This window comes from Miniopterus schreibersii (assembly GCF_964146895.1).
Source record: "Miniopterus schreibersii genome assembly, chromosome: 2".
NCBI classification, from domain to species: domain Eukaryota; kingdom Metazoa; phylum Chordata; class Mammalia; order Chiroptera; family Miniopteridae; genus Miniopterus; species Miniopterus schreibersii.
The window spans coordinates 101966330-101990668 of NC_138102.1; the positions used below are offsets into that span (position 1 = coordinate 101966330).

Here is a 24339-nt window from a genome sequence, read left to right on the forward strand (position 1 = left end):
ATAATAATGTTATTCATGCTTGTAATTTTTAGCATCAGTGCACAGTGAAAATCACATGATGTCAATTTCATGCCTGTGGCAAATGCCCTAATTAAACACATCCTGCAGTTATTCAAATCTCTTTCCTCCTCCACATATTTTTCTTTCTCCCACAACAGATTCCCTCCACTTAAACCCCTCCTAACAGAGAGACACCAATTAGAGTTCAGACTAAGGGCAAGCATGGAGCCGTTCTGGGCTCTGGTGCAAGTATGATTTCTATAAAAAGACACTTAAGAAACAGGCGAAATGTTGCCATTTTGCCTTTAATGGAAAGGTGGCTAGCAGTTACAGTAAAAAAAGAAAAGTTTTATTAAAAAAACAACTCTTCAGCTTCTAGGCAATACTGAATTTTCAGAAATACACATACACTTGCAAACCAATAGTCTGTATAAAAATAAACTCTGTGTGATTAAAAACGAAGACACCCCCCCTCCCCCCACCAGTCTTCTCAGCTGCACAATAAAAAGGAGGCAGTCTGTCTGAGGTGGGTTTACCCCAGCGCAGAGGGGGCTTTAACTTTGGGAGACAGAGCCTGCTTGAAGCGCCTCTTCAGGTCTTGCATGTTGGGAGAGCGCGGCCGAGGAATGATGGAGGCCCTTCTCCTCTCCCCACTGAGGCTGTGCAGCTTGCTCACTTCTTTGCAGAGATGCTGAAACACATCGCAGACATCTTCGTAGTTTTCACTGGTGGAGATTTCAAGGAACAGACTGCCTAGCTCATTGGCTAGTTGAACACCATCATCGGTCTGCACCTGCCGGGCATGCAGAAGGTCTCCCTTGTTGCCCACGATGATGACAGGGGCCTTGGAGTCAGGGTGGACCTTCCGGATGTGCTGGTAAAGGGGGCGGATGGACTGGTAGCTGTCATAGTCTGTGATGGAATAGACCAGCAGAAAGCCCTCTGCCCACTGCACCCATTTGGACAGGGAGTCAACCACCTGCATGAGGTTGTCTTGGACCTGAAAAGATCAAAGGGAGTCTGATCAAGGAAGCCCTCAGTGGGAGAGGACTCAAAATAACATCAAAGTAACCCTTGAGCAATGGTTGAAAAAGAAATCACTAAATATAGTTTTCAGATTCTGCCCAGCTTCTGCAGAAGGAGGTTTTTGATGCAGAAAGACAGGCTCCCTGCCTGGGTAATTCTACCAGCTGCTGCCAATGCATTGTGCTTCCCCTCCTTGCCCGGCAGGTAGTCTGTGGAGGACCGAGGCTGCCTGGAGAATGACGTCAATGAGAACTTCCAAATCAGAAATGTCGCAATTTTTAGGGAACTAACTCAGAAAAAGCAAAACTTTGAAAATAAGCCAAGATAAACATCTATTCCCAAAACCCATAAAAATATTTTTAGCATGTCCTTCTTGAGAATGTTGCAAGAAACAAATTCTTTCTTTCTGTTCTTCCACAAGACCTTTCCTCCCTAGAAGGGAGGGCAATTAAGTAACTTGTTAATCAAGTTACATTCCTGACCAGGTGCCAAGGGTTTCTGACAGCAATTAGTGACCAGGGAACAGCTAGAAACAGAAGCACTTCCACAGTCCTTGCTAGGGAAGACCCTCTGCAGAATCCAGCCCAGGCAGCTTTGTTAATGGTTCCACGGCCGGCTCTGGAAGAGGTGGTGAGACCCATCCCAGCAGCCACGGCCCCGCAGCTGGGTAAAGAGACGCGCCTCTTCCCCTCTCCGAGGTGGGGAGGTGGCGCTGGAGGAAGCTGCCTCTGACCGTCCAGTCCTCGCCCCCTCGCAGGGTTTCTAACACCCCACTGACCGGCCTCTCCTGGGGACAGCCCACTGCTCCATCTAAATGCACAGCAGTTGTGCTAAGACGTCTTGCTCGCGCTCCCCCAGCGCCCTCGGAGTCTGAAGGGCAGCCTGCCAGGCCTTACCTGGATTCCCCCGGGGGTGTCCTGGATCTGCAGGGACAGCTGGTCTCCCTCGACGCAGACAAGCCTTGAATACAACTTGCCTGGAGAAGGAAGGGGAGTCTGCTTTTAAATTCTTACACTCTCAGCGGGACAAAGAAAATCGGAGCATGCAGCCGCAAAAGCAGGGGGGCACGTAATTATTCTCACCTGTATTCGGTTCGTAATCGCCAATGAATCTCTTGGTCAGGAAGCGCACAATCATTGCTGAAAATGAAATAGGAAAATCAGCTGAAGGGCTCGGACAGGACAGTCAAACGCTGACACTCCTGGGGTGAAGGAGGGAGGGAGGAATGGGCCCCGGACTCTACAAAACCCAGGGGCGGCGGCGGTGGTCTCCGTGCCTCCTGCGGCGGGATGATTGCGGGTACCCGCCCCGCGGCTCCAGCCCGCCCCCCACAGACGCCCAGCCGGGCGACAGCCCGCGAGCGGGTGCTCCGGGAGCAGCGGGGGCGCCGGGGGGCAGGCGACGCCCGCCACCCCGGCCCGTCCCCCGCCGCGGGCTCCGGCCCCCAGCCCCCCAGCCCCCCAGCCCCGCCCGCGCGGCCCCCGCCGCTCACCGCTCTTGCCCACGCGGCCGGCGCCCAGCACGGCCAGCTTGATGTCCCTGGGCAGGAGGTAGTCGGAGGACTCGGGGATGGGCGCGAGCAGAAAGTGCCCCGACATGCTGGGCGGCCGCATGGAGCGCGAGCCTGCCGGGGGGCCTGGGCCGGGGAAGGGGCGCGGGCTCGGCACCGGAGCGCGGACCCGGAGCCCGCGGCGCCCGGGCTTTTAAAGGACTCGGCGCGGGGCGGAGCGGCCGCCTCCGGCTCCTCCTCTTCCCCGCCCTCCCGGCGGCCGCGACCGAGCGCGAGCCGGGAGCGAGGGGCCACCAGCCTTTGGGGGCGCCCTGTCTCGCCGCCTGACGTGCTCTGCCCGGGACCAGACGCTGGAAATGCAGCCCGTGTCCCGAGGGGGGCGTGGCGGGCTCGCGGGGCCCCGCGTCCTCGGTCCCGCGGAGACGATCCTGAGTCACTAGACCAGCGGGGGAGCCTGAGGGCAGAGCTAGGAGCCGGGGGACGAATGGAAGGGGGAAAGTGCCGTCAGCCGGTGGGCTCTGCGACAGCGGGAGGGGAAACTCCTGTCGAATGTCTTTTGTTTTCAAAAGGTGCTGAGAGGTGACAATAATGGGGAAACGGGGAGGGAGAGGAAAGAGCCCGGAGACGGTGGCCGTACAAGGGAAGTTGGCCTGGCTCCAGACCCGCGACGCCCCGGGGGCAGTAAGCGTTGCACCCCAGCTGGCACTGGTCGGCTGACTCAGGAGAGAGCGCTCAGTAGGCACCCCGTTGGCTGGGAGCTCGGGCTTGGAACCTGCGCCCCTGAGTCATGCATGCGCTTCACTCTTCCAGCGCTGACTCCCACGTGCCAAGTGGAGTTTAGGGTGGGGCGGGGAGCGGGAGGAGGGGGGCACAAGACAGACATCCGGCCTGGTCTGGGTTTCTGGGCCCACCCTGGCAAGGCAGAGCCGTGGGAGTTTACCCTTCCTTGCAGGTTAGAGGACCTTATGCTTCTGGCCTCCTGCAGTCCAGCCTCATATGTCCACTTGCCTATTAGACAGCCCCCCACCCCCACCCCTCCCTCTCTCTTGGTTGTATAGTTAGCTTTTGCTGCATGAAAAACCACACAAAACCAATTGGTTTAAAACAATAACCCTCATAGTTGCTCACATGTCTGAAGGTCAGTGGGTGGTTATCCTACTCTGGGCCAGGCTCAGCTGATCTTGCCTGGCTCTTTCAAGCATCTGCAGAGGGTTGGCAGGGTGAGGAAGTGGTATCACCCTGCAGCTGTCAGTCAGTTGTGATGGGTCACCCCTCTCCTCATTCAGCAGGCTTGCCAGGCTTGTTCTCATGGTGACTGGAAGTGGAAAAGGCCTCTTGAGACCTAGGCTCAGAGGTGGAACCCATCACCTCTGCTGCTTTCTGTTGGCCAAAGCAAGTCACAATGCCAACTCAATTCAAGGGGCGGGGAAATACACTCCACTTCTCAGTGGAGGGAGCTGCAAAGACACATTTGAAAGGACTGGGATGCAGGGAGGGGTAGAGAACACACCCACTTTTTGCAATTGACCACGCTAATGAATGTGCCTCCACCCAGTAGCCTTCCTTGACTCCCACCACGCTCACTTCCACATCAATTAATTCCCAAGTTCCATCGTTTCTACTACCTCTGTCTTGGTGTCTCCTCCTATCCACCCCTACTGCTCTCTACACTTCTCACTTGAAGAATCCTGAATATCCTGCAGGAATGGGTTTTGACTAGTTTACTTATTCCCCTTGGGAAAGCTTCCTCTGACCACCGCTGCCATCCACATTGCTATTTCCCGGTTACTCTCAGGGTAACTTTGGCAGCACTCAAGTGCCGCTACTTTCTGGTGGAGTATTTTCCTCATGTCTGTCTCCAGGAGAGCAGGGACTCTAGCTTGTGTCTTTATTACCCAGCACATAGTGGTTCCTGGGACTTACAAGGTCTTGAATAAATGTCTGTTCACTGATTGACTTTCTGAACGAACAACGAATGGTGTCTTCAGTATGAACTGGAAAAGATGGAAATGTAACCATTATCCCAGTACCTTAGTTTTGAGAGCAACTTGCTCTCAGGAGCAAGTGGTTCAGGAACTGTCCTGAGATGAGCTGCTGTTATTTCCGTTATACTGACTTTCGGCTGTTCAGAAGGCAATCCCCTTCTGTTAAACTTCAGTCTAACTGGAAAGACTTGAAGCAGGGCACCTCCTTTCCTGACTGGGGAAAAGGCGCCATAAAGACAGTGACTATTTACAGAACAACTTTGAAACTATTAGGCTCCAGGGGTCCTTGAGCAGTTCAGCAATAGGGGTCTGGTTTGTTGTCTCTCAGACTCTTGGCCTTTCCTTCTTGGACACACAATGGCTACTGCTTCACCAAACATCCTGTCCTTAATCGGGGGGGGGGGGGGGGGCTTCTCTTCCTTTGTCTTATTGTAAAAATAATTCTCAGAACCGAGCAGACTTTCTCTTATATCTCACTGGCCAGAACTGAGATGCTGGGAGTTTATGTAAGTATCTAGCAAAGAAGACTGGAATTGCTGTGACTAACTTGAACAGCAGCTGTCAATGGGATCTGCCACAAACGCTTCACTTTCCTGGGGTCTAAATGCAGAACTTTCAAGGGAAAAGCCCTTTCTTGGCTGAATCTCGGGCTCACCTCTTCACCTCACTCCACCTTACATTCCCAGTCAGGTATAAGATCACTTACGTTTAAGGTCACCCAATAAGGAAGATTTCTAAGACTGTTCTCTGCCCTGTGGCAATTACGTCCCATTTTGCATTTACATAGCATCTTTGCTCAGTGAGATCAACATGTTATCCCATTCTCCTTGGAAAGCTCTTTGCATTTACAGATACACAAGAGAGTCCATGACCTTTTAATGCAGATAACATATTACTAAACTGTGGAATTATATAGCCTTGCGTAAATTGTTGCTGCTGGTGTTTTTTTCATCTGGATTTCTGTATCCAGTTACGTAAAACTGTGGTGCAACTAGCTGAAGTGGCTTTAGAAAGATAATAGAAGTGTGTAGGCAGATATGGATACACAAATCCGGGGGTGTTTAGAAAAAGAATGAAGGACAGGAATTAGAATATGCAAATATCACCAGGCTTAGAGTTATTAACCCTTTACCAGCTAAATAAGCTTAATGTGTAGCCCTCAGGCAAAACTTTGCCAAGGGGCTGTACTCCACTAGTTCAAGAACATCCTTCCCAGCCCTGGCCCGGTTGCTCAGTTGGTTGGAGCATCATCCCGCGCGCGTGCGTGTGCACACACACATTGCAGATTCCATTCCATCAAGGCACATACCTAGGTTGCAGGTTTGATCTCAGGTCGTGGTGCATACCAGAGACAATTGATGTTTCTCTCTCACATCAGTGTTTCTCTTTCTCTCAATATATCCTCAGGTGAGAATGAAAAAAAAGTTCCTCCCACCACCAGCCTTTGCTCAGTATGAGTTACCTTTCCTGTATAGCCTAAATCCTTGAATAAATACTACTGTGCTTACTGGAGACTCAGACGCTGACTTTCAGTACTTTCCCCAGAATAGGAATTAATGCTTCTGTCTCCTACCAACTTACTACTTTATTTCAACAGTCAAAATAACTGAAAATCTACTCTGTAAGGCTATTAAGTGTGGGTACAGAACACAAAGAACAGCTAAGTTCTATTACGAAACATTTACTGAGAGGACAATAAAGTACATAAGATACTCCCGCCTGCCTTCACAGACATCCCCATAAAGTTGATCATTCATAAATCACTGTTGAATTAACAAAAAAATTCTAAATCATCTTAATTCTTCCTTAATCTTAATTAGCCCTATGAAATTGGTAAAATATCTTCTAAATTGAGGTTCAGACAAGTTTAGGAACTTATCCAGTCAGAGCCATTCAGTAGTAGACAGTCCAACCCGATTCCAAATCTTGGTGCTGTCCACTAGTGTGGACAGCAGGAAGGAGAGTACTCTGGTCATGTAAATAGAATGACAAAGCAGGTGGAACTTTTTCTCAGGAGCAAAAAAATCCAATCACATCTTCACTTCAGCTAAGACGTCACCTCATTTGGTAGACAGTGGAGTACCCCTAGCTATTTCTTTCCGATCCAAACGATTTCCATGAATTCTACTCCTGCTAGGTGTATGAAAGCATTTGGCTCTGCCTTTTCCCCCAGGGGCTTTGTGAGGGCTGCCAATTGCTCCTTGTCCCGCACCTTCACTGTCTGAAGAGCCTCACAGCACAGAACCTTGGCTGACGGCTTATCCATTCTTTGACATACTTCCCACCTCAGCAGCAACAGCTGCCTCGCTGTTATTTTGATGTTTTGCATCAACACATTTTTTTTCCCCTTTGTGGGGCTGGAATGAATGCTGTAAACACACATATTTCAATTAAGTCAAATTCAGTTTTAAATTCTCGTTCTCAAAAAATAAAAATAAAAAATTGACAAACCTATCTTGTTTATATCTTAGCAATTCTTATCGCTAATTTTTAGCAATTTTTTACGTTAGCATTTTTTCCATCCCAGTAGAGAAAATGCTAATGTACACTAGTGGGAATATAGGAAAGACAGGAAACTGAGTGGGTTTTTTTGCCACAACTTTCAGAGGACTTCAAAGAGTGTGCTATATTTTATTCAATCCTTGGGGCTGGGTTCAACTGAATAAAAGCAGGAGCCTTAAGATACCTGGCTAAATCAGAATTAAAAGTTCAAGTAACCATGCAACCTCACTTCCGATCTTGACTCTTAGGAAGAACAGGGTGAAAAGTTTGAGTTAGAATACTTACTTTCAATATGTTAAGAAAAGGGAACTGTAAAGGATTAATTTACAAATTTGCAATCTGTCATGCTTATTATTTAAAAGGACCTGAATTTCGAGGCATGTACATAATCTTATCAGCACACATACATTCCTCTAGGCTCAGGGGTTTCAACTTAATTCATCTAATAAAACCTTCCAAACTAATCTGTATATTTGAAGGACATCCAGATGGAGCTGCCCAAGTTGTAAATATCAGATCTAGAGCTTCAGAAAAAGTGAGCTCTGAGCTCTGGTGTCAAGTATATTAGGGATGACTGACAGAATCAGTAGTTCTCAAAGTTGAACATGCACCTTAATCACCTAAAACTTAAGAGTGCTGGGCCCCACCCCCAGAATTTGACAAGTTGTTCTCTGGTAGGTCTGCATTTTTAACAAGTTTCCAGATGTTGATGCAGCCAGCTGGAGACCCATACTTTGTGAACCACTGGCTTACAACTCTACCCAGAACAAACTCCTTGGAACATCAAGGAGCCAGAATGAGGGGGAAGTCAGGTATGATTAAGAACTGGGAAAAAGTATAATGGCAGAAGCCTCTGGAAGAGAGAAAAAAAAGTTGATTCTGTCAAATATTTAGGGAGATAAAGTCAAATTAAATAGTATCTAAATTTAATTATCAAGTGTTTTGTTAACTTTTAGTAGTTTCACTGGAGTGGTGGAAGCAGAAGCCATATTTGCAGTGGGACTAGGAAATTAAGCTATAAGAGAAGGCACAGGAGAAGCGGCTTGTTTTATTTGCTGGTTTTCAGAGGTCTATAGGCTAGTCAAGGAAGCAGCAAGTGGAAAGGGTCAAAGACACAAGAAACCAGGAAAAAAATCAGTGAAAAAAGAGGGCAGAAATGAGAGCCCTGTTAGCACCAACTCTTTCCCCTCTGCTGTCCTCCTATACTCCTTACCTTATTTTCCCTTAAAAATGGCTAGAAAGATATTTAGGAAATGCAATTTTAAATATGCAAAGTGAGAGACACATTAAGAGTTAATGACTTCAACTGGGTGCAGTGGTGCCATCAACTAAGATTAGAAAATATGAAGCAATTCATGTTTTCCTAGTTGCTTTGTGTGACAGTGAATTGTTGACCAATATAAAGCATGTTTAAACACAATTTTCTATCACTAGATGTGAACCTTTAAGGGCAGTTAATACCACTTGAGTTATGTTAGGCATTCACCGAGATTCAAAACCAGGTTTGCTGGATTCCAAAGCAGACCTATTATCATCACACTTCACTGGAGAAAGCTGAACGCCACTAACACTGGGTTTACTTAACCATTCACTGAATTATAAAAATGAATAGGTTCTCGTCCTTGAGTCTATTAGTGCGGAAGAGAATACTATGAGAAGTGTCAAGGTTTCCATTTCAAATAAACTGATACTTTTGCTACAACGATCACAGAATATTGAAGGCAACTAGGATTTCTCTTCAGGATATTTGAGTTGCTTGCCACATCCAAGTAAATATCCAGGAAGAAACAGAATAACCTAAATGTGCTCCAACTATACACAAAGTAACTTATGTTCCCATTAAGCCCTGTTGGTATGGCTCAGTGGTTAAGTGCTGACCTATGCACCAAGAGGTTGCTGATTTTTTTTTTTTTTTAAATATATCTTTATTGATTTCAGAGAGAGGAAAGGAGAGGGAGAGAGATAGAAACATCAATGATGAGTCATTGATCGAGCCCACAACCCGGGCATGTGCCCCGACCAGGAATCGAACCCCAATCGCCTGGATCCTAGGTCGACACTCAACCGCTGAGCCACGCCCGGCTGGGCAGGTTGCTGATTTGATTCGTGGTCAGGGCACATGCCTGAGTTGCAGGCTCAGTCCCTGGCAGCCGATCGATGTTTCTCTCTCATTGGTATTTCTCTCTCTCTCTTCCTCTTTCTAAAATCAATAAAAACATATTTTAAAAAATGTTCCAAATATGGAGCATTATAACACTACAGATTAAGGCCTGATTATGGAGCCAGACTGCTTAGGTTTGAATCTTTGCCTAACACTTTGCACCTGCAACCTTGGGCAAGTTAACTGTGTCTCACCTTCTTTTAATGTAAAATGGGCAAAACAAGTACTCAGAATGCAACACAACATATTAACTGCTATATAAATGTTTATCCTTGGTTGAAATAAAAAAGGTATTCTACTTCCAAATGATCATGAACACTATTATTTTCTAACATGTGCCAAGTGGAAGTAACTCAGAACTAGTATGTAACTCACAAAGAACAGGGTACTTTAAACAATCTACTTTTTAAAAAAATCTATCTTCATTGAGAAGGGAGAGAGAGAGAGAGACATCACTGATCAGCTGCCTCCTGCAAACCCCCCACTGGGGATCGAGCCCACAATCCAGGCATGTGCCCTGACCAGGAGTTGAAAAGCAATCTCCTGGATCATAGGTGATGCTCAAATGCTGAGCCATGCCTGGCTGGGCTTTAAACCATCTATTTTTAAGTAGCAGACTTCAAAGGCAAGTTTCTGAACCTTAAAATATGGCTACTTATCATCTAATTTAGTCAACTTTCCTTGAGTTTTAACTGTAATGCAACAGATGCCATTTCCTAACCAATGGAGTACATTCTTTGTTGCAAAGTAAACCACCCCACCTTTGAGGAACAAACAAACAAAAAACCCCACTAAATTTGAACAGTAAGGACATCACCCAATGAATCAGGGCACAAAGTTTTCTTTAATTATTTTTTTGGGGGAAGGGATACCACACTTCTACCCAATTAAGAGAAACATTTTTATCAGTATAGAGGTCTTTTTTTTTTTTTAACACTTATCATGCCATGAATTCATAGGGAATGGGTTCCAGCAGCTCAGGCTCCTTTCCATTGGTTCTCACAAAGTGTGCTTCTCTGGGTGGAGCAGGCTATTAAAAAAAAAGGCGAGAGAATAATTACATAAAGAACTGTAATTAATTTCAAAGTGCTCTCAGAAACAATGAAATAACATATATACTAGTTTAACTTTACTTTCATAAAAAAGAAAATTATCACTGAGCAAGTTTCAGGTTCCATGATCAACCAAAAAACCCTTTGTCAAGCACTCACCTGACGCTTCAGTTGAACCCAGGTACCTTTCTCTTTGGCTTCCTTCTTTTTCTGATCATTTTCCTTCACACGTTTCAGGAAGCTATCTCGGCTCTTAGAGTGCTTAATATGCTCGATGCGTACATTAATTCTCTTGGCAAGAATCTTGCCCCTGCAGAAAGCAAAGCAGAAATTCTTATAAATACTCCATAAAATACGTAACCAAAATTTTCAAAACTCCCTTGGCAGTTTCATTTATTAAGTAAGTGATGAACCTTTTACCCACAGATGGGATAAAGTAACAGACCCTGAAACACTAATTTAACCAAAGCCAGATTGGTAATAACATTTACAACTATTAAACTTTTTGTACTTTGACAACTAGTGCTACTGAATACCAAATCCCATAAGACTTTCCACTAAGTCTATTTCAGTTTGTTTCCTCTGACAGGATACAAAACAAACACCCAGTTTGCTTGAGTTTTAAAAGGATTATTTCCTTTGCCCCACTCGAATGACCAATAAAGACATAAGTCCAATTGGCAAAGTGAAAAGGGGGTATAAGGGAATACAAATCCAAGAAATATGACATTACTTACTTGACCTGTTTGTTCACAACAATGCCCACTGCATGCTGGGTAACATTGTAGACTCTTCCAGTTTTGCCATGGTAACATTTGTGGGGCATTCCTTTTTGAACAGTGCCCATTCCCTGTTAAGAAAGGAGATAAATGTCATCTCAGCAAGTTCCCCCTCCATTTAAACCCTTTTATTAAAGTGAGAGACTCTTAAGACTTTTCTCTTTTAAATAGCAACTCAAGAGCTTTCAGAGCCGGTGAAATGCATTTTTCACGTTGCTTTAAGCAATCAAAAAGACAATCATCATTAAGCTCTAGAGTACCAGGATACACTCAAATATTGGTCACAAAGAACACAGCTTTCACTGGTTTTATTAGTAATCACCACGAATAATGAAATTTTGCACTAAGGTATTTCTTTTCACCTCAACAAACTCATGATTATTTCTCCTGTATTTCTCCACTGGCTGCTAACAAGCAATGAGAAAGTTCTTAGACTCAAGAATAGCACTACAGAAACTTGTTTTAAAAGTTAATGAAATTAGCTTGCAAAGGCAATGGATTTTCCCCATTCAGGAAGATAAAAAGACCCAATAGGTGCAATATACACTAGTATTTGAATTCCTACGTCAGATTAAATACAACTTTTCTAACTTCTAATGGTATTTCCCTAATTTTATAGTTTACCTTGATGTCTACAATATCACCTTTCTTGTAGATGCGCATGTATGTGGCCAAAGGAACAACTCCTAAAAAATAAAGTAGTATTGAGATTAAAAAGTCAAGTCAAAGAAATATAACCTCACTAGCTTTCAACTAGTGACAGTTGTGTACATTTTAAAATCTTGCTAGTTGGCAAGTTAAGAACTACCATATAAAATCCATGCTTTTTATTACAAAATAAGTTAGGTAGGTGCCGGTTAACTGCCATTATTAAGAATACATTAAATGGCCCAGCCAGGCGTGGCTCAGAGGTTGAGCATCGACCTAGGATCCAGGCGATCGGGGTTTGATTCCCGGTCAGGGCACATGCCCGGGTTGTGGGCTCGAGGCAGCCGATCAATGACTCTCTCATCATTGATGTTTCTATCTCTCTCTCTCTCCCTCTCCTTTCCTCTCTCTGAAATCAATAAAGATATATTTTTAAAAAAAGAATACATTAAATGAACTGCAACACAAATGTATGCCATGCTTGCTCTCAAAGAGAGTAAACCTACTTACCATGTTTTCTAAAAGGTCTAGAGAACATATAGCGGGTGCCTCTCCTCTTTCCCTTTGTGTTGGTCATTTTGGCTAATTACTGGAATCAGAAAGTATAAAATAGTCAAACAATGGCAAAATTGGTTATTTGTCCCTTTAACAAAAAAACACACAACACAAACAAAAACACATACAAAACAACCCAACCAAACAATAAAACCCCCATAATTTCAAATGTCTGCATCTCAGTAGCAATGCCAGAATTGGGAAACAACCTAAAAAGCTGGCTCACCAGCAAATATTTCTTACAAAGGGTAAAAACCATCATTTTAGCAAGTAAGATCTTTGCCAAACCTGCCTAAGTTCTATAACATTAAAACTCCTAAGGAGCAGAACTGGATTTTAGAATCCCAAGCAGTACTTGGCCTATTAGAATATAAACACAACAGAACCTCTACCACACTCTTACCTGTAGAACTCAGCCTAGAATGCCAAGGGCACTGGAATTACTAACTATATTGTTAGAAAGCAAAACAAAACTCAGCCTTGCATTTTTATATGGTGGATTAAACCCATTTTATTAAAAACCTATTTTTTTTTGGTGACAGTGTATCTCTTGTACAAAAATCTATTAACTGTCAAAAATCCCCAGCTCTCTTCATATTTCTGATTGTTCACACAATTGTTTACTAGGTAATATATGTAGGATAGAAGGGGGGAAAACAAGTTTTATAATCACTGACCTAATTCTGACATAGGTTTTGCCACTTACTTGCTGGGAGACCTACATTTAATCCCTGGTTCTCACCTTTAAAACAGGGTTAAAACTAAGATAATGGCTACAAAGCACTAAGCAATTCCTAGCACATGCAAAGTGCTTACCAATAAATAATAGTTAATTTATCTAAGCATTCACCTATTATAGGCATTTAAAATGGAATCTTTCACTTTGTTTCCCAAAAGGTTTCAACTGTTTCAGGTCATCTAAGGGCGGAACCACCACGGCTGACAATTAGTACAAGGCAAAATATACCTAAGTCTCGCTGAACTCGTTGACAAGAGTTCTAACATAAACTGGTCTCTTAATTAACACTCCTTAATAAAGAAAAGTGACTCCACCAAGTACCCTTTTCATATAACTTGTGAAAAGGAGACACAAGAATGTTTAACCTAACCCACCAAAGCCAAACAAACCACTGTTACAACAAGTGCACCCTTTATTTTAAAAGCAACTAAGTACCCATTATTAAATGCCAGGTGCCCTGTTTTCATCCTCGAAATACTAAGTTCACATAAACTTGTGTTAAATTCATAAACATGGAAAGATGCTCTGCAGGTCCCAGTAACTTGTGTCAAGTGACAATCAGTAATTGGAGCCATTTCTGACTCCAGAGCTCATGCTCCTTGCACCAGACCCATCTTCTCGAATAAGAAATCATTTTACAACACAACCCAATACACATAAAGTTTCTATTATTTCCAAAACTGGAATCCACTATGGGATGCAACCTGCAGTTTGGTCAACTCTGGTGGCTGGCAGCTACTACCTACAAACTAGACAAAAAGATAATAAACTAAGATTAAGTGGTTATTCAAAACCTTCCCCCTGAACTTCTAAATCAGACACACAGCTATCCGGGAATCAATTCATTTAACACAAGATGCCCCAGCATTAAACAAAACAATGCCCAAAACAAAGCCTTCCTTTTGCCCAGCTGCGATCCGGGGCCAAAATTTAAAAACGGGAAATCATTTCATGCACCAAAAACTAGTGTCTAGGGTTCACTATCCAGGTCGACACAGTGCGAACTTACTCCGTTCTCCGACCACGAGGCTTTCACCCACAACCAGGCTTCGCCGGAGATTAAAGCCGGCTCCTAGTATTAGCCCCGTTCCTACTACCCCGAAGTCCCAACTCGACAGCATCACAAATGTGGATGTCAGACAAGGAGTAAAAATGCCGCATTGATAGAAGTTTAAAATGTATCAAACAACGGGGCCCGGCCCCACAGAGCCTGTCCGAGAAGGCCCAGGATAGCAGAGCGAAGCCGTGAGGACACAAGGCGAGTTTCTTTCCAGGCTGACCCGAGAAGCCTCATGCAGGTGAGTCGGCCTCGTTTTTCCCGAGCCCGGCCCCTCCTAGGCCGCGGCATCGCAGCCTGGTCTCGACCCCCGCCCCACGCCTGGCACTGCCAGCCGCACGCCGCTCCCTGTCTGGATAGGCAGAGCTCCACCACCCAGACCACAGGAACCCAGGTAGTCTAGACAGTCTATCTATAGCCCCAACACGCGTCCTCAGCATCCTCTGGCTTAGGACTCAAGTCTGTGGAGCCACGGTCGCCGAGAGCCACGCGCAGGCCTACCTGGCAGATGGCGGTTCCGGCCGAAAGGAAGGAGGCGGAGCTGGGGCGCGCGCCTTACAAGGGCCTGAGAGCTGCCCGCGGCACTGCCAGAAGGAAACGCCAGCCTAATCTTCCGGGCTTAGGGAATCGTCTCTGAGAACTAGAAGAGCCTGTCAGGATTTTTTCCTTTCTTATGAAAAAGAATCAATCGACCACCATAAGCTGATACTTGGACCTTGCCAGACAGCCCGGAAAGGGGCTTTCAAGGACGTCAAAAACGACGCCGTCGCCCCGAGCGTGCCTACGGCCGTCCTTGCGTCAAAGGCTACGCCGGAAGCGGGTGTGTCTGTGTCCGGGCGGCCAGGAGGGTCTCTGGTCCTAGCGCGTAAGGAGCTTTACGGTGCCCCTGACTGCTGTTTGTAGACATGACTACGTGGCACAAAAGTCAAGCTATGGTTAAGGCGAGACTAGTATCCAATTCGTATGTCTCTCAAAAGTTGTTTTCCTCAAATGCGTCAGAACACACTACGCACCTGCTGGTGTGTGCGTAAATGTCACAACCGCTTTGGAAAGCAGTTTGGCAAAATCTAGTGGACATGAAAATGTTCAAATGCCAAATCCCAGCATCCCATCCAAAGTACGTATTTTATATGAACTTTGATATGGAGACAATGATGTACACAACAACGCTGTGAGTAGAAGCAAAAATTAGGAAACATACATCGGTAAGAGGGTAAGGAACATTGTGGGATAGTCATATGGTGGAATATTATATGCCAGTGAGTTAAGAATAAACCCAGAAGTAGGACCAGGCAAAAGGATGATGTAGAATATATGTAGTATGACAATTTATATACATACAATTTGGAAACAAAACAATACAATATATTGCTTAGGGACATACACATCTGTAGTGAAATTCAAGGAATACAAGGGAAAATCAAAATTTAGGAAAAAATAGAGGACTATAAAGAAAGATATAAGGGAGCCTTTAAGTGTTAAGCATTTTAAATCTGGATATTGACTATGTGGAAGGCCATTATTTTCTAAATAGGGTTTATTTTTAGGGTATATTTAGGTTTATAAAAATTTGAGAAAATAGCACAGAGAATTCTCATATACTTGGCACCTAGTTTCCCCTATTATTAACATTTTAATGTTAGTATGCTACATTTATAAAAGTTAACGAACCAATATTGTACATTATTGCTAACTAAAGCTCACAGTATATTCAGACTTCCTTAACTTTTATAACATCGTCTTTCTATTCCAGGATCCCATCCAGGATCCCACATTTTAGGTAGTTATTGCGGCTCCTTATGCTGTGGCAGTTTCTCAGACTATGTTTTTTATGACCTTGACAGTTTTGGAAGACTGCCACTCAGGTGTTTTGTAGGATGCCCCAATAATGGAATTTGTCTGATTTTTTTTTTCATAACTGTATACAGTGGTACCTCGGCTTTCGAACGTCTCTGTTGCTGAACATTTCTGTTTACGAACATCATAAACCCGGAAGTGAATGCTTCGGTTTTCAAGCATGCCTTGGAAGTCAAACATGCCACGTGGCTTCTGCTGAGTGCAAGATCCTGAGGCCTAGCTGTTGGCTGTTGAGTTCTGCACACCTGTGCAACACGGAGGTGATATTTGGGTTTATTTGGTGACTGTGCAATCAATCTGTGCTCATCTCATCTCAGGAACACTCTTGCAACCAATTTGTCTTTGTGACTGTGCAATCAGTCTGCGTTCATGTCATCTCAGGAGCCCTCTGCCACTCACCCCTTGCTGCGAGAAATGGATAAACGCTGCAAAGCCAAGAGAATCACTAACATAACAATAGAGGCGAAGAAGGAAATTATTTCCAAGCCTGAAAGTGGTGTCCATGTATGTGATCTGGCAACACAGTTTGGTATGGCCATATTTACAATTTTTACCACCTTAAAAAATAAAGAAGCCATTAAAGGAGCCAATGTTGCAAGGTGTTAAAACACAAGACAAAGAACACAGGCAATTGAAGAAGTGGAAAATTTGCTTTTCGTATGGATAAATGAAAATCAGTTGGCCAGTGACAGCATTTCTTAGAGCATGATTTGTGAAAAAGCTTTACATTTGCATGCTGACCTTATCAAAAACACCCCTGGATCAAGTGCTAAGAGTGTTATTTTCAAGGCCCATAGAGGGTGATTTGAAAAGTTTAAGAGGAGAAGTGGCATACTATGGTGGGACATGGTGAAGCTGCCAGTGCCAACAAAGAAGACACCGACCAATTTGTTTCAGAATTTAAAGATTATGTAGAGGCAGAGGGTTTCCTTCCCCAACAAGTTTTCAACTGTGGTGAGATAGGCCTTTTTTGGAAGCAAATGCCAGAGGACCTACATAACAAAGAAGGAGAAAGCATTGCCAGGACACAAGCCCATGAAAAACAGGCTAACCCTTTTATTTTGTGGGAATGCAAGTGGGGATTTTAAGTTGAAGGCTTTGCTAGTCTACCATTCTGAGACCCTCAGGATATTTAAGAAAAACATTGTCATCAAAAGCAAATTGCATGTGATGTGGAGGACAAATGGCAGAGCTTGAGTAACCAGGCAATTTTTTATTGCGTCAGTTCATAAAGTGTTCAGGCCAAGTGTAAAAAAATACCTCTGCCCAGCTAGGTGTGGCTCAGCGGTTGAGCATCAACCTAGGATCCAGGCAATCAGGGTTCGATTCCCGGTCAGGGCACATGCCCGGGTTGCAGGCCCGATCCCCTGATGGGGGTGTGCAGGAGGCAGCCAATCAATGACTCTCTCATGCTTGATGTTTCTATTTCTCTCTCTCCCTCTCTTTTCCTCTCTCTGAAATCAATAAAGATATATATTTTTAAAAATATACAAAAAAAGAAAAAGAAATACATACCTCTAAGACAAAAATCTTCCAGTGAAGTGCCTGCTTGTTATGGGTAATGCTCCAGTTCACCCTCCAGGCTTGGAGGACGAGTTGATGGAAGAGTTCAGTTTTATCAGTGTAAAGTTTTTGCCCCCCAACATGACTCTACTCCTCCAGCCCTTGGACTAACAGGTCATATCTAATTTTAAGAAGCTTAACACCAAAGCACTGTTCCAAAGGTGCTTTGAGGTGACCTTGGACATAGAGGTAACAGAGAATTCTGGAAGAATTGTTTCAATATCCTACATTGCTTACATCTCATAGACAAAGCATGGAGGGATGTGTCTTATAGAACAATGAAGTCAGCATGGAAGAAATTGTGGCCAGAAGCTGTCCCTGAACATGTATTTGAGGATGTTGAAGAGGAAGCTCCTGTTGTTGAGGATATTGTGTCTCTGGGAAAGCCCATGGGCTTGGAAGTGAGTAGTGATGATGTGGAGGAGTTAGTGGACGACCACAAGCCTGAACTCACCACAGAAGACCTTCAAAACATTTTGATGGAGCGTCAACAGGTGGGAATTGTCTTTGGAGGAGAAGGGAAGAGAAAGAAATGCAATGATCAAAGAAATGTATGCAAAATAGGTTGAAGTGCAAATTTTTGTTGAAAAACATCACCTTGATACAGCTGCTATAAGTCATGCCACTAACACTTTCAGTGATAATACTGTGTCTCACTTTAGACAAATTTTAAAACATCAGAAAAAGCAAATGCCAATTGAAAAATTTTTAATGAGGAAAAGATCCAGTGAGTCTGAACCAGGCAGGTATCAGTGGTGTAAAAAAATCTAGGGAAGGAATGGCATATTGAAGGGGACCTCCACCCCCATCCAAACCATGACTATCATCATAGGTAAGAAAAAATTACATTTTCATTTTTTCACCTACAGTAGTTTTTACATTGTGTTTATTATTGCTTTTTCAGTATAGTATATTGTGTTTATTGTTTTCATTGTGTATCATTTTATGGATCTGTGGTATCATTAGATAGTAAAATTCATGTTAAATTGCTGTTTTAGGGGTTGATTTTAAAGGTCTGGGGTGGATTAATCCATTTTGCATTACTTTCTATGGCAAACCACACCTCGGTTTTCGAACCTTTCAGAACTCAAACGGCCTTCCAGAACAGATTACGTTTGAAAACCGAGGTACCACTTGTATTATTATTTTGTTATTTATTTTTCCATTGTAATTGACATATATTAGTTTCAGGTGTACAACATAGTGATTAGATTTATATGCCTTATGAAGTGAGCACCACTATAAGTCTACTACCCATTAAACACCATACATAGTTATTACAATATTACTGACTATATTCCCTATGCTGGACTTTACATTCTCATGACTATTTTTGTAATTGCCAATTTGTACTCCTTAACCCCTTTCACCATTTTCACTTATTCCCCCAAACCCCTCCCATCTGGTGACTATGAATTTGTTCTTTGTATCTGAGTTTGTTTTTGCTTTGTTTGTTCATTTATTTTGTTTTTTAGAGTCCACACAGAAGTAAAATAATGTTATTTGCCTTTCTCCATCTGATTTATTTCAGTTAGCATAATATCCTATAGATCCATTAGATCCATCCATGTTATTGCAAATAGCAAGATTTCATTATTTTTAGAAAAATATTTGTTTTTTATTAAATTTATTGGGGTGACATTGGTTAATATGATCATACAGGTTTCAGGTGTGGGCTTCTATGCTACAAGACCTGTATATTGCATTGTGTACCCGCCACCCAAAGCCAAATTATCTTCTGTCACCATTTACCTCTTCTGTCACCATTAGGCCTTCTTTACCTCCCCCCACACCTCTGCCCATTCTTTTTATAACTGAGTAATATTGTATACATGTACCACATCTTCTTTGTCCACTCATCTATTTGGTGAACACTTAGGTTGCTTCCATATCTTGGCTATTGTAAATAATGCTGCAGTAAACACAGTGGTGCATGTATCTTTTTCAATTAGTGTTTTCAGTTTCTTCGGATAAATACCCAGAAGTTGAATTGCTGGGTCATATGGTAGTTCCATTTTTAATTTTTTGAGAAAACTCCATACTGTTTTCTACAGTGGCTGCACCAATTTACAATCCCACCAACAGTGCATGAGGGTTCCCTTTTCTCCACATCCTTGCTAATACTTGTTTGCTGATTTATTGATTATAGGCATTCTGATGGGTATGAGGTGGTATTTCATAGATGATTAGTGATGTTGATGATCTTTTCATATGTTTGTTGGCCATCTATATGGAGAAATGTCTATATAGGTTGTCTATGCATCTTTTAAAATAAGATTGTTCTACTGATGTTGAGCTGTATAAATTCTTTTTTGATTTGTTTTGTTAATTCTCACCAGAGGATTTTTTTTTTTTTTTAGAGAGAGAGTGGAAGGGAGGGAGGGAGGGAGGGGGAGAGAGAGAGAAACATCAATGTGAAAGAGAGACATCAATTGGTTGCCTCCTGCATACACCAAACCCGCAACCCAGGTACTCACCCTTGACTGGGAATAGAACCTGCGATCCTTCCATGTGCAAGTGGAAGCTTTAATCACTGAGCGACACTGGCCAGGGCTCTATGAATTCTTTATATATTTCAGATATTAATCCCTTATTGGGTATATCATTTGCAAATATCTTCTCCCATTTGGTATGTTGCCTTTTTGTTTTGTGGTTTCCTTTGTGTTGTAAAGGTTTTTTAGTTTGATGTAGTCCCATTTGTTTATTTTGCTTTTGTTGTCTTTGCCTTTGGAAACATAGCCAATAAAATATTGCTAAGACCACTGTAAAAGAGGTTACTGCCTATGTTTTCTTCTAGGAGATTTATGGTTTCAGGTCCTACACTTAAGTCTCTAATCCATTTTGAGTTTGCTTTTATATATGGTGTAAGACAGTCTAGTTTCATTTTTTTGCATATATTGCTCCAGTTCCCAACACCATTTATTGAAGAGACTGTCTTTACTCCATTGTATATTCATGCCTCCTTTTTCATAGATTAATTGACCGTATAGGCATGGGTTTATTTCTGGGCTCTCTATTCTGTTCCATTGATTTATGTGTCTGTTTTTATGCCAGAACCATGCAGTTGATTAATATAGCCTTGTAGTATAGTTTGATATCAAGTAGCATGATACCTCCAACTTTGCTCTTCTATCTTAATATTGTTGTGGTTCTTCTGGATCTTTTGTGTTTCCATATAAATTTTAGGATTATTCATTCTAGTTCTGTGAAACTGCCATTGGTATTTTAATAGGGGTTGCATTGACTTTGTAGATTGGTTTGGGGAATATGGACATTTTAACAATGTTAAGTTTTCCTATCCACAAGCATGGTATATCCTTTCATTTATTTGTGTCTTCTTCAATTTCTTATAGTTTTCTGAGTACAGGTCTTTTACCTCTTTGGTTAAATTCATTCCTAAGTACTTAATGTATTTTCATGCAATTGTAAATGGGATTGTTTTCTTAATTCCTCTTTCTGGTAGTTTGTAATTGGTATATAAAAATGCAACTGATTTCTGAATATTAATTTTGTATTCTGCTCTTTTACTGAATTCATTTATTCTAATAGTTTCTTCATGGGGATCTTTAGGGTCCTCTAGATGTAGGATCATGTCATCTGCAAATAATGACAGTTTTACTTCTTTCCAACTTGAATGCCTTTTATTTCTTTTTCTTGTCTGATTGCTATGGCTAGGACTTCCAATACTGTGTTGAATAAAAGTCATAAAAGTGGACATCCTTGTCTTGTTTCTGATATTAAGAAGCTTTCAGCTTTTCACCATTGAGTATGTTAGTTGTGGGTTTGTCATATATATGGCCTTTATTATTTTGAGGTATGTTCCCTTTATCCCTACTTTACTGAGAGTTTTTATCATAAATGGATGTTGGATTTCCTCAAATGCTTTTCCTGCACCTATTGATATGATCGTATGGTTTTTATCCTTCATTTTGTTTAGATGATATATCACATTAATTGATTTGTGGATATTGAGTCAGCCTAGCATTAGAGGAATAAATCCCACTTGATCATGGTATATGATCTTTTTAATGTATTGCTGAATTAGATTTGCTAATATTTTGTTGAGGATTTCTATGTTCATCAAGGATATTGTGGCCTATAATTTTCTTTTTTGTAGGGTCTGTGTCTGGTTTTGGTATCAGGGTAATGCTGGCCTTGTAAAATGAGGGACTCTTCCCTCCTCTTTAGATATTTGGGATAGTTTGAGAAGGACAGGTATTAATTCTTTTTTGAATATTTGGTAAAATGTACCTGTGAAGCCATATGGTTTAGGAATTTTGTTCAGAGTTTTTTGATTACTGATTCAATTTCCTTAGCAGTTATTAGTCTGTTTATATTTTCTGTTTCTTCCAGATTCAGTCCTGGAAGATTATAAGTTTCTAGGAATTTATCCTTTTCTTCCAGTTTGTTCAATTTTTTGACATATAACTGTTCATAGTATTTTCTTACAATCCTTTATATTTCTGTGGTGTCCATTGTTTCTTCTTTTTCATTTCTGATTTTTTAAATTTGATTCTTTCCCTTTTTTATGAGTCTGGTTAAACTTTTATCAGTTTTGTTTATCTTTCAAAGAACAAGCTCTTAGTTTCACTGATCTTTTCTGGAATTTTTTAAAGTCTGTATTTAGTTCATTTTCACTCTGGTGTTTATTATTTTCTTCCTTCTACTCACTTAGGGCTTTGTTTGTTCTTTTTCTGGTTTCTTTAGGTTTAAGGTTAGATTGTATATTTGAGATTTTTCTTGTTTCTAGAGGTAGGCCTGTATTACTTTGAATTTCTCTTAGAAGTGCTTTGGCTGTGTCCATTTATCATTGTGCAATGCCCTTTGTCTCTTGTTACAGCCCCTGTTTTAAAGTCTATTTTTTTTTTCTGATATAGGTATTGTTAGTCCAGCTTTTTCTTTGTTTCCATTTGCATGAAATATCTTTTTCATCCCTTTACATTCAGTCTCTGTGTGTCCACTCAGCCTGCTTCAGTTGTTTACCTGCCTTTCCCCATAGGCATTTGAGTTTTTAGTTTAGTCCCTGCCATAAGTTCATGATCAACCATTCTCAAGTGCATTCATTAGTGTTAGCATTCCCCACTGCAGTTCCAGAGTTAGTTTGCTTATCTACTATCTGTAAAGACTATTTCACATTTTTCTTTGACTATCAAATCTTTTATCTCTTTTCACCTTTCTTTCAGCTGGACTGCCTCATTTTTATCAGTGTTCTGGTCTTTCCATCTAAACCTACCCCCCTCTCCTTCTTGGTCCTAATTTACCTCATTTTCCCTTCCATCTATTGCACCATATTTTCCTCCATCAAGCTTTTAAAAAAAGAATCATATGAAATTACTGTTTTTGTACATTGAAAACAGTAATATTTCAGCAATGTGGTTTTACCCAATACATGAACACTGTTAACTCTTCCCTCATCTCCCATTCTGTTTTCAGTTTAATCTCACTTCTGCTCCAATCATGCCGCTAAAACTGCTCTTGCCATGGTTATCAACTGCTTCCATGTTGCCAAAACCAAAAGAGTTCCCTGTTCTTGTCTTTCTTAATCTCTCAGTAGCTTTGGACTCTGTTTGCCACTCCTTCCTCCTTGAAACACTACCTTTTCTGAACACTCCACAAGCTATTTTACTGGTTTCCCTTTCTCTCCCTGTCCTCTAAGTAATACAGTTCCTCAGGACTGGGAATTACAATTATGCACTGCTTAACAAAGGGGAGACAGTCTGAGAAATGTGTCATCAGGCAATTTTGTCATTGTGGGAACATCATAAAGTGCACTTACAGAAACCTAGATGATATAGCCTACTACTATAATTGTGTGTGCTATACTTTCATACTACTGGCAGCACACTAGGTTTGTTTATACCAGTATCACCACAAACACAAGTTTGTCATAACTCTATGATATTATTAATAGGGGCACTTACAATGTCCAAAGATTGAGCATCTGAATTAATCTGAAATATAATTATATTACTTATAAAATTATAGAACACATATACTTATGTGAACAGGGATTTAAGTTTCTTTTTTCCTTAAGCTTCTCTCTCCTAGGCCTTTGTACCCTACACTCCCCTTGATCCCGGACGAAGCAATTAAGGAGGTGACGCCGACATCGCCAGACTAAGATGCATGGTCAGGCCGACCCAACAATGAATCAAGATATCATCTTTTCAAGACATCATCAGATGACCAAGAACAATAGCTGATGCCTGCAGACCTCCAGGGCTGCACAATAGCTGCATTCCGTTCCCAGCCTCAGTTTACCCCATTTCCCTGTATAACCCTATCCCTCGGGCCATTCCTGAAGACAGGTTTTGGATGCTCATATGCTCCTTGTCTTCTTGGTTGGCTGGCCTTCTGAATAAACGCCTTATATGATTCAACCCTGCCTCCGTTGAATTGGATACAGCAACAGGGAACCTGAACTCCATCGGGGTTTCTCAGTAACATTATGGCAGCTATGGCATCTCTGGGGACAGGAATTTTTCAGCTCCATTATAATTTTATGGGACCAGCATTATATATGTAGTCCATCCTTGACCAAAACATCATTATGTGGTGTATGACTGTAGTTCCCCTGTTCTTTCTGTGCTCTCTTCCTAGGAATTTCATTTACACCCATAATTCTAAAGGTCATTTCTATCCTACTTACTACCAAATCTATTTCTTTAATTCAGGCCTCTCCTCAAAAATTTTATTCATCCTGACACCTATTCTTGGATACCCTCTAGCATCTCAAAGTTAACAAGTCCAAAATAAAATGTTTTATTTCCACCCCCAAACCTGTTTTTGCTCCAGTTTTTCCCATCTCAGTAAGTGGCATAAGCCATACACCTTGCTTTCATCTTTAAGTTTTCCCTTACTCCCTCTATATCAAATCCATCTGCAAATTTTGTCCCAGTTCTACT

General features: G+C 42.2%; 2 protein-coding genes and 1 long non-coding RNA gene across 3 annotated transcripts; 1 reads left to right on the forward strand and 2 right to left on the reverse strand.

Moving 5' to 3' along the window:
- Nucleotides 1-286: 286 nt before the first annotated feature.
- On the reverse strand, nucleotides 287-2854 carry RASL11A (RAS like family 11 member A). Its single transcript, XM_081124379.1, has 4 exons — nucleotides 2519-2854; nucleotides 2109-2165; nucleotides 1923-2002; nucleotides 287-1000 (listed from the first exon to the last, which is right to left on the reverse strand). Exons 1-4 carry the CDS (start codon nucleotides 2637-2639, stop codon nucleotides 533-535), a joined length of 726 nt encoding a protein of 241 aa, XP_080980505.1. The 5' UTR covers nucleotides 2640-2854; the 3' UTR covers nucleotides 287-532.
- Nucleotides 2855-9983: 7129 nt separating this feature from the next.
- RPL21 (ribosomal protein L21) lies at nucleotides 9984-14869 on the reverse strand. Its single transcript, XM_081131016.1, has 6 exons — nucleotides 14516-14869; nucleotides 12174-12252; nucleotides 11640-11701; nucleotides 10974-11086; nucleotides 10396-10546; nucleotides 9984-10214 (listed from the first exon to the last, which is right to left on the reverse strand). The coding sequence occupies exons 2-6, from the start codon at nucleotides 12238-12240 to the stop codon at nucleotides 10125-10127; spliced, it is 483 nt and encodes a 160-aa protein (XP_080987142.1). The 5' UTR covers nucleotides 12241-12252; nucleotides 14516-14869; the 3' UTR covers nucleotides 9984-10124.
- On the forward strand, nucleotides 14824-23814 carry LOC308554140. Its single transcript, XR_013998347.1, has 3 exons — nucleotides 14824-15131; nucleotides 15943-18266; nucleotides 23469-23814. It is a non-coding gene; the product is annotated as an uncharacterized lncRNA (long non-coding RNA).
- The last annotated feature ends 525 nt before the right edge of the window (nucleotides 23815-24339 follow it).

Bases quoted from the DNA above. Each gene is read 5' to 3' on its own strand.
- RASL11A (XM_081124379.1), bottom strand. From the start codon at position 2,639: ATGCGGCCGCCCAGCATGTCGGGGCACTTTCTGCTCGCGCCCATCCCC. The intron at 2,003-2,108 runs GTGAGAATAATT...TTCCTTCTCCAG, and splicing joins CGATTACGAACCGAATACAG to GCAAGTTGTATTCAAGGCTT. The intron at 1,001-1,922 runs GTAAGGCCTGGC...TGATCTTTTCAG, and splicing joins ACACCCCCGGGGGAATCCAG to GTCCAAGACAACCTCATGCA.
- RPL21 (XM_081131016.1), bottom strand. From the start codon at position 12,240: ATGACCAACACAAAGGGAAAGAGGAGAGGCACCCGCTATATGTTCTCT. The intron at 11,702-12,173 runs GTAAGTAGGTTT...TTTATTTTTTAG, and splicing joins TAGACCTTTTAGAAAACATG to GAGTTGTTCCTTTGGCCACA. The intron at 11,087-11,639 runs GTAAACTATAAA...CTTTCTTAACAG, and splicing joins GTGATATTGTAGACATCAAG to GGAATGGGCACTGTTCAAAA.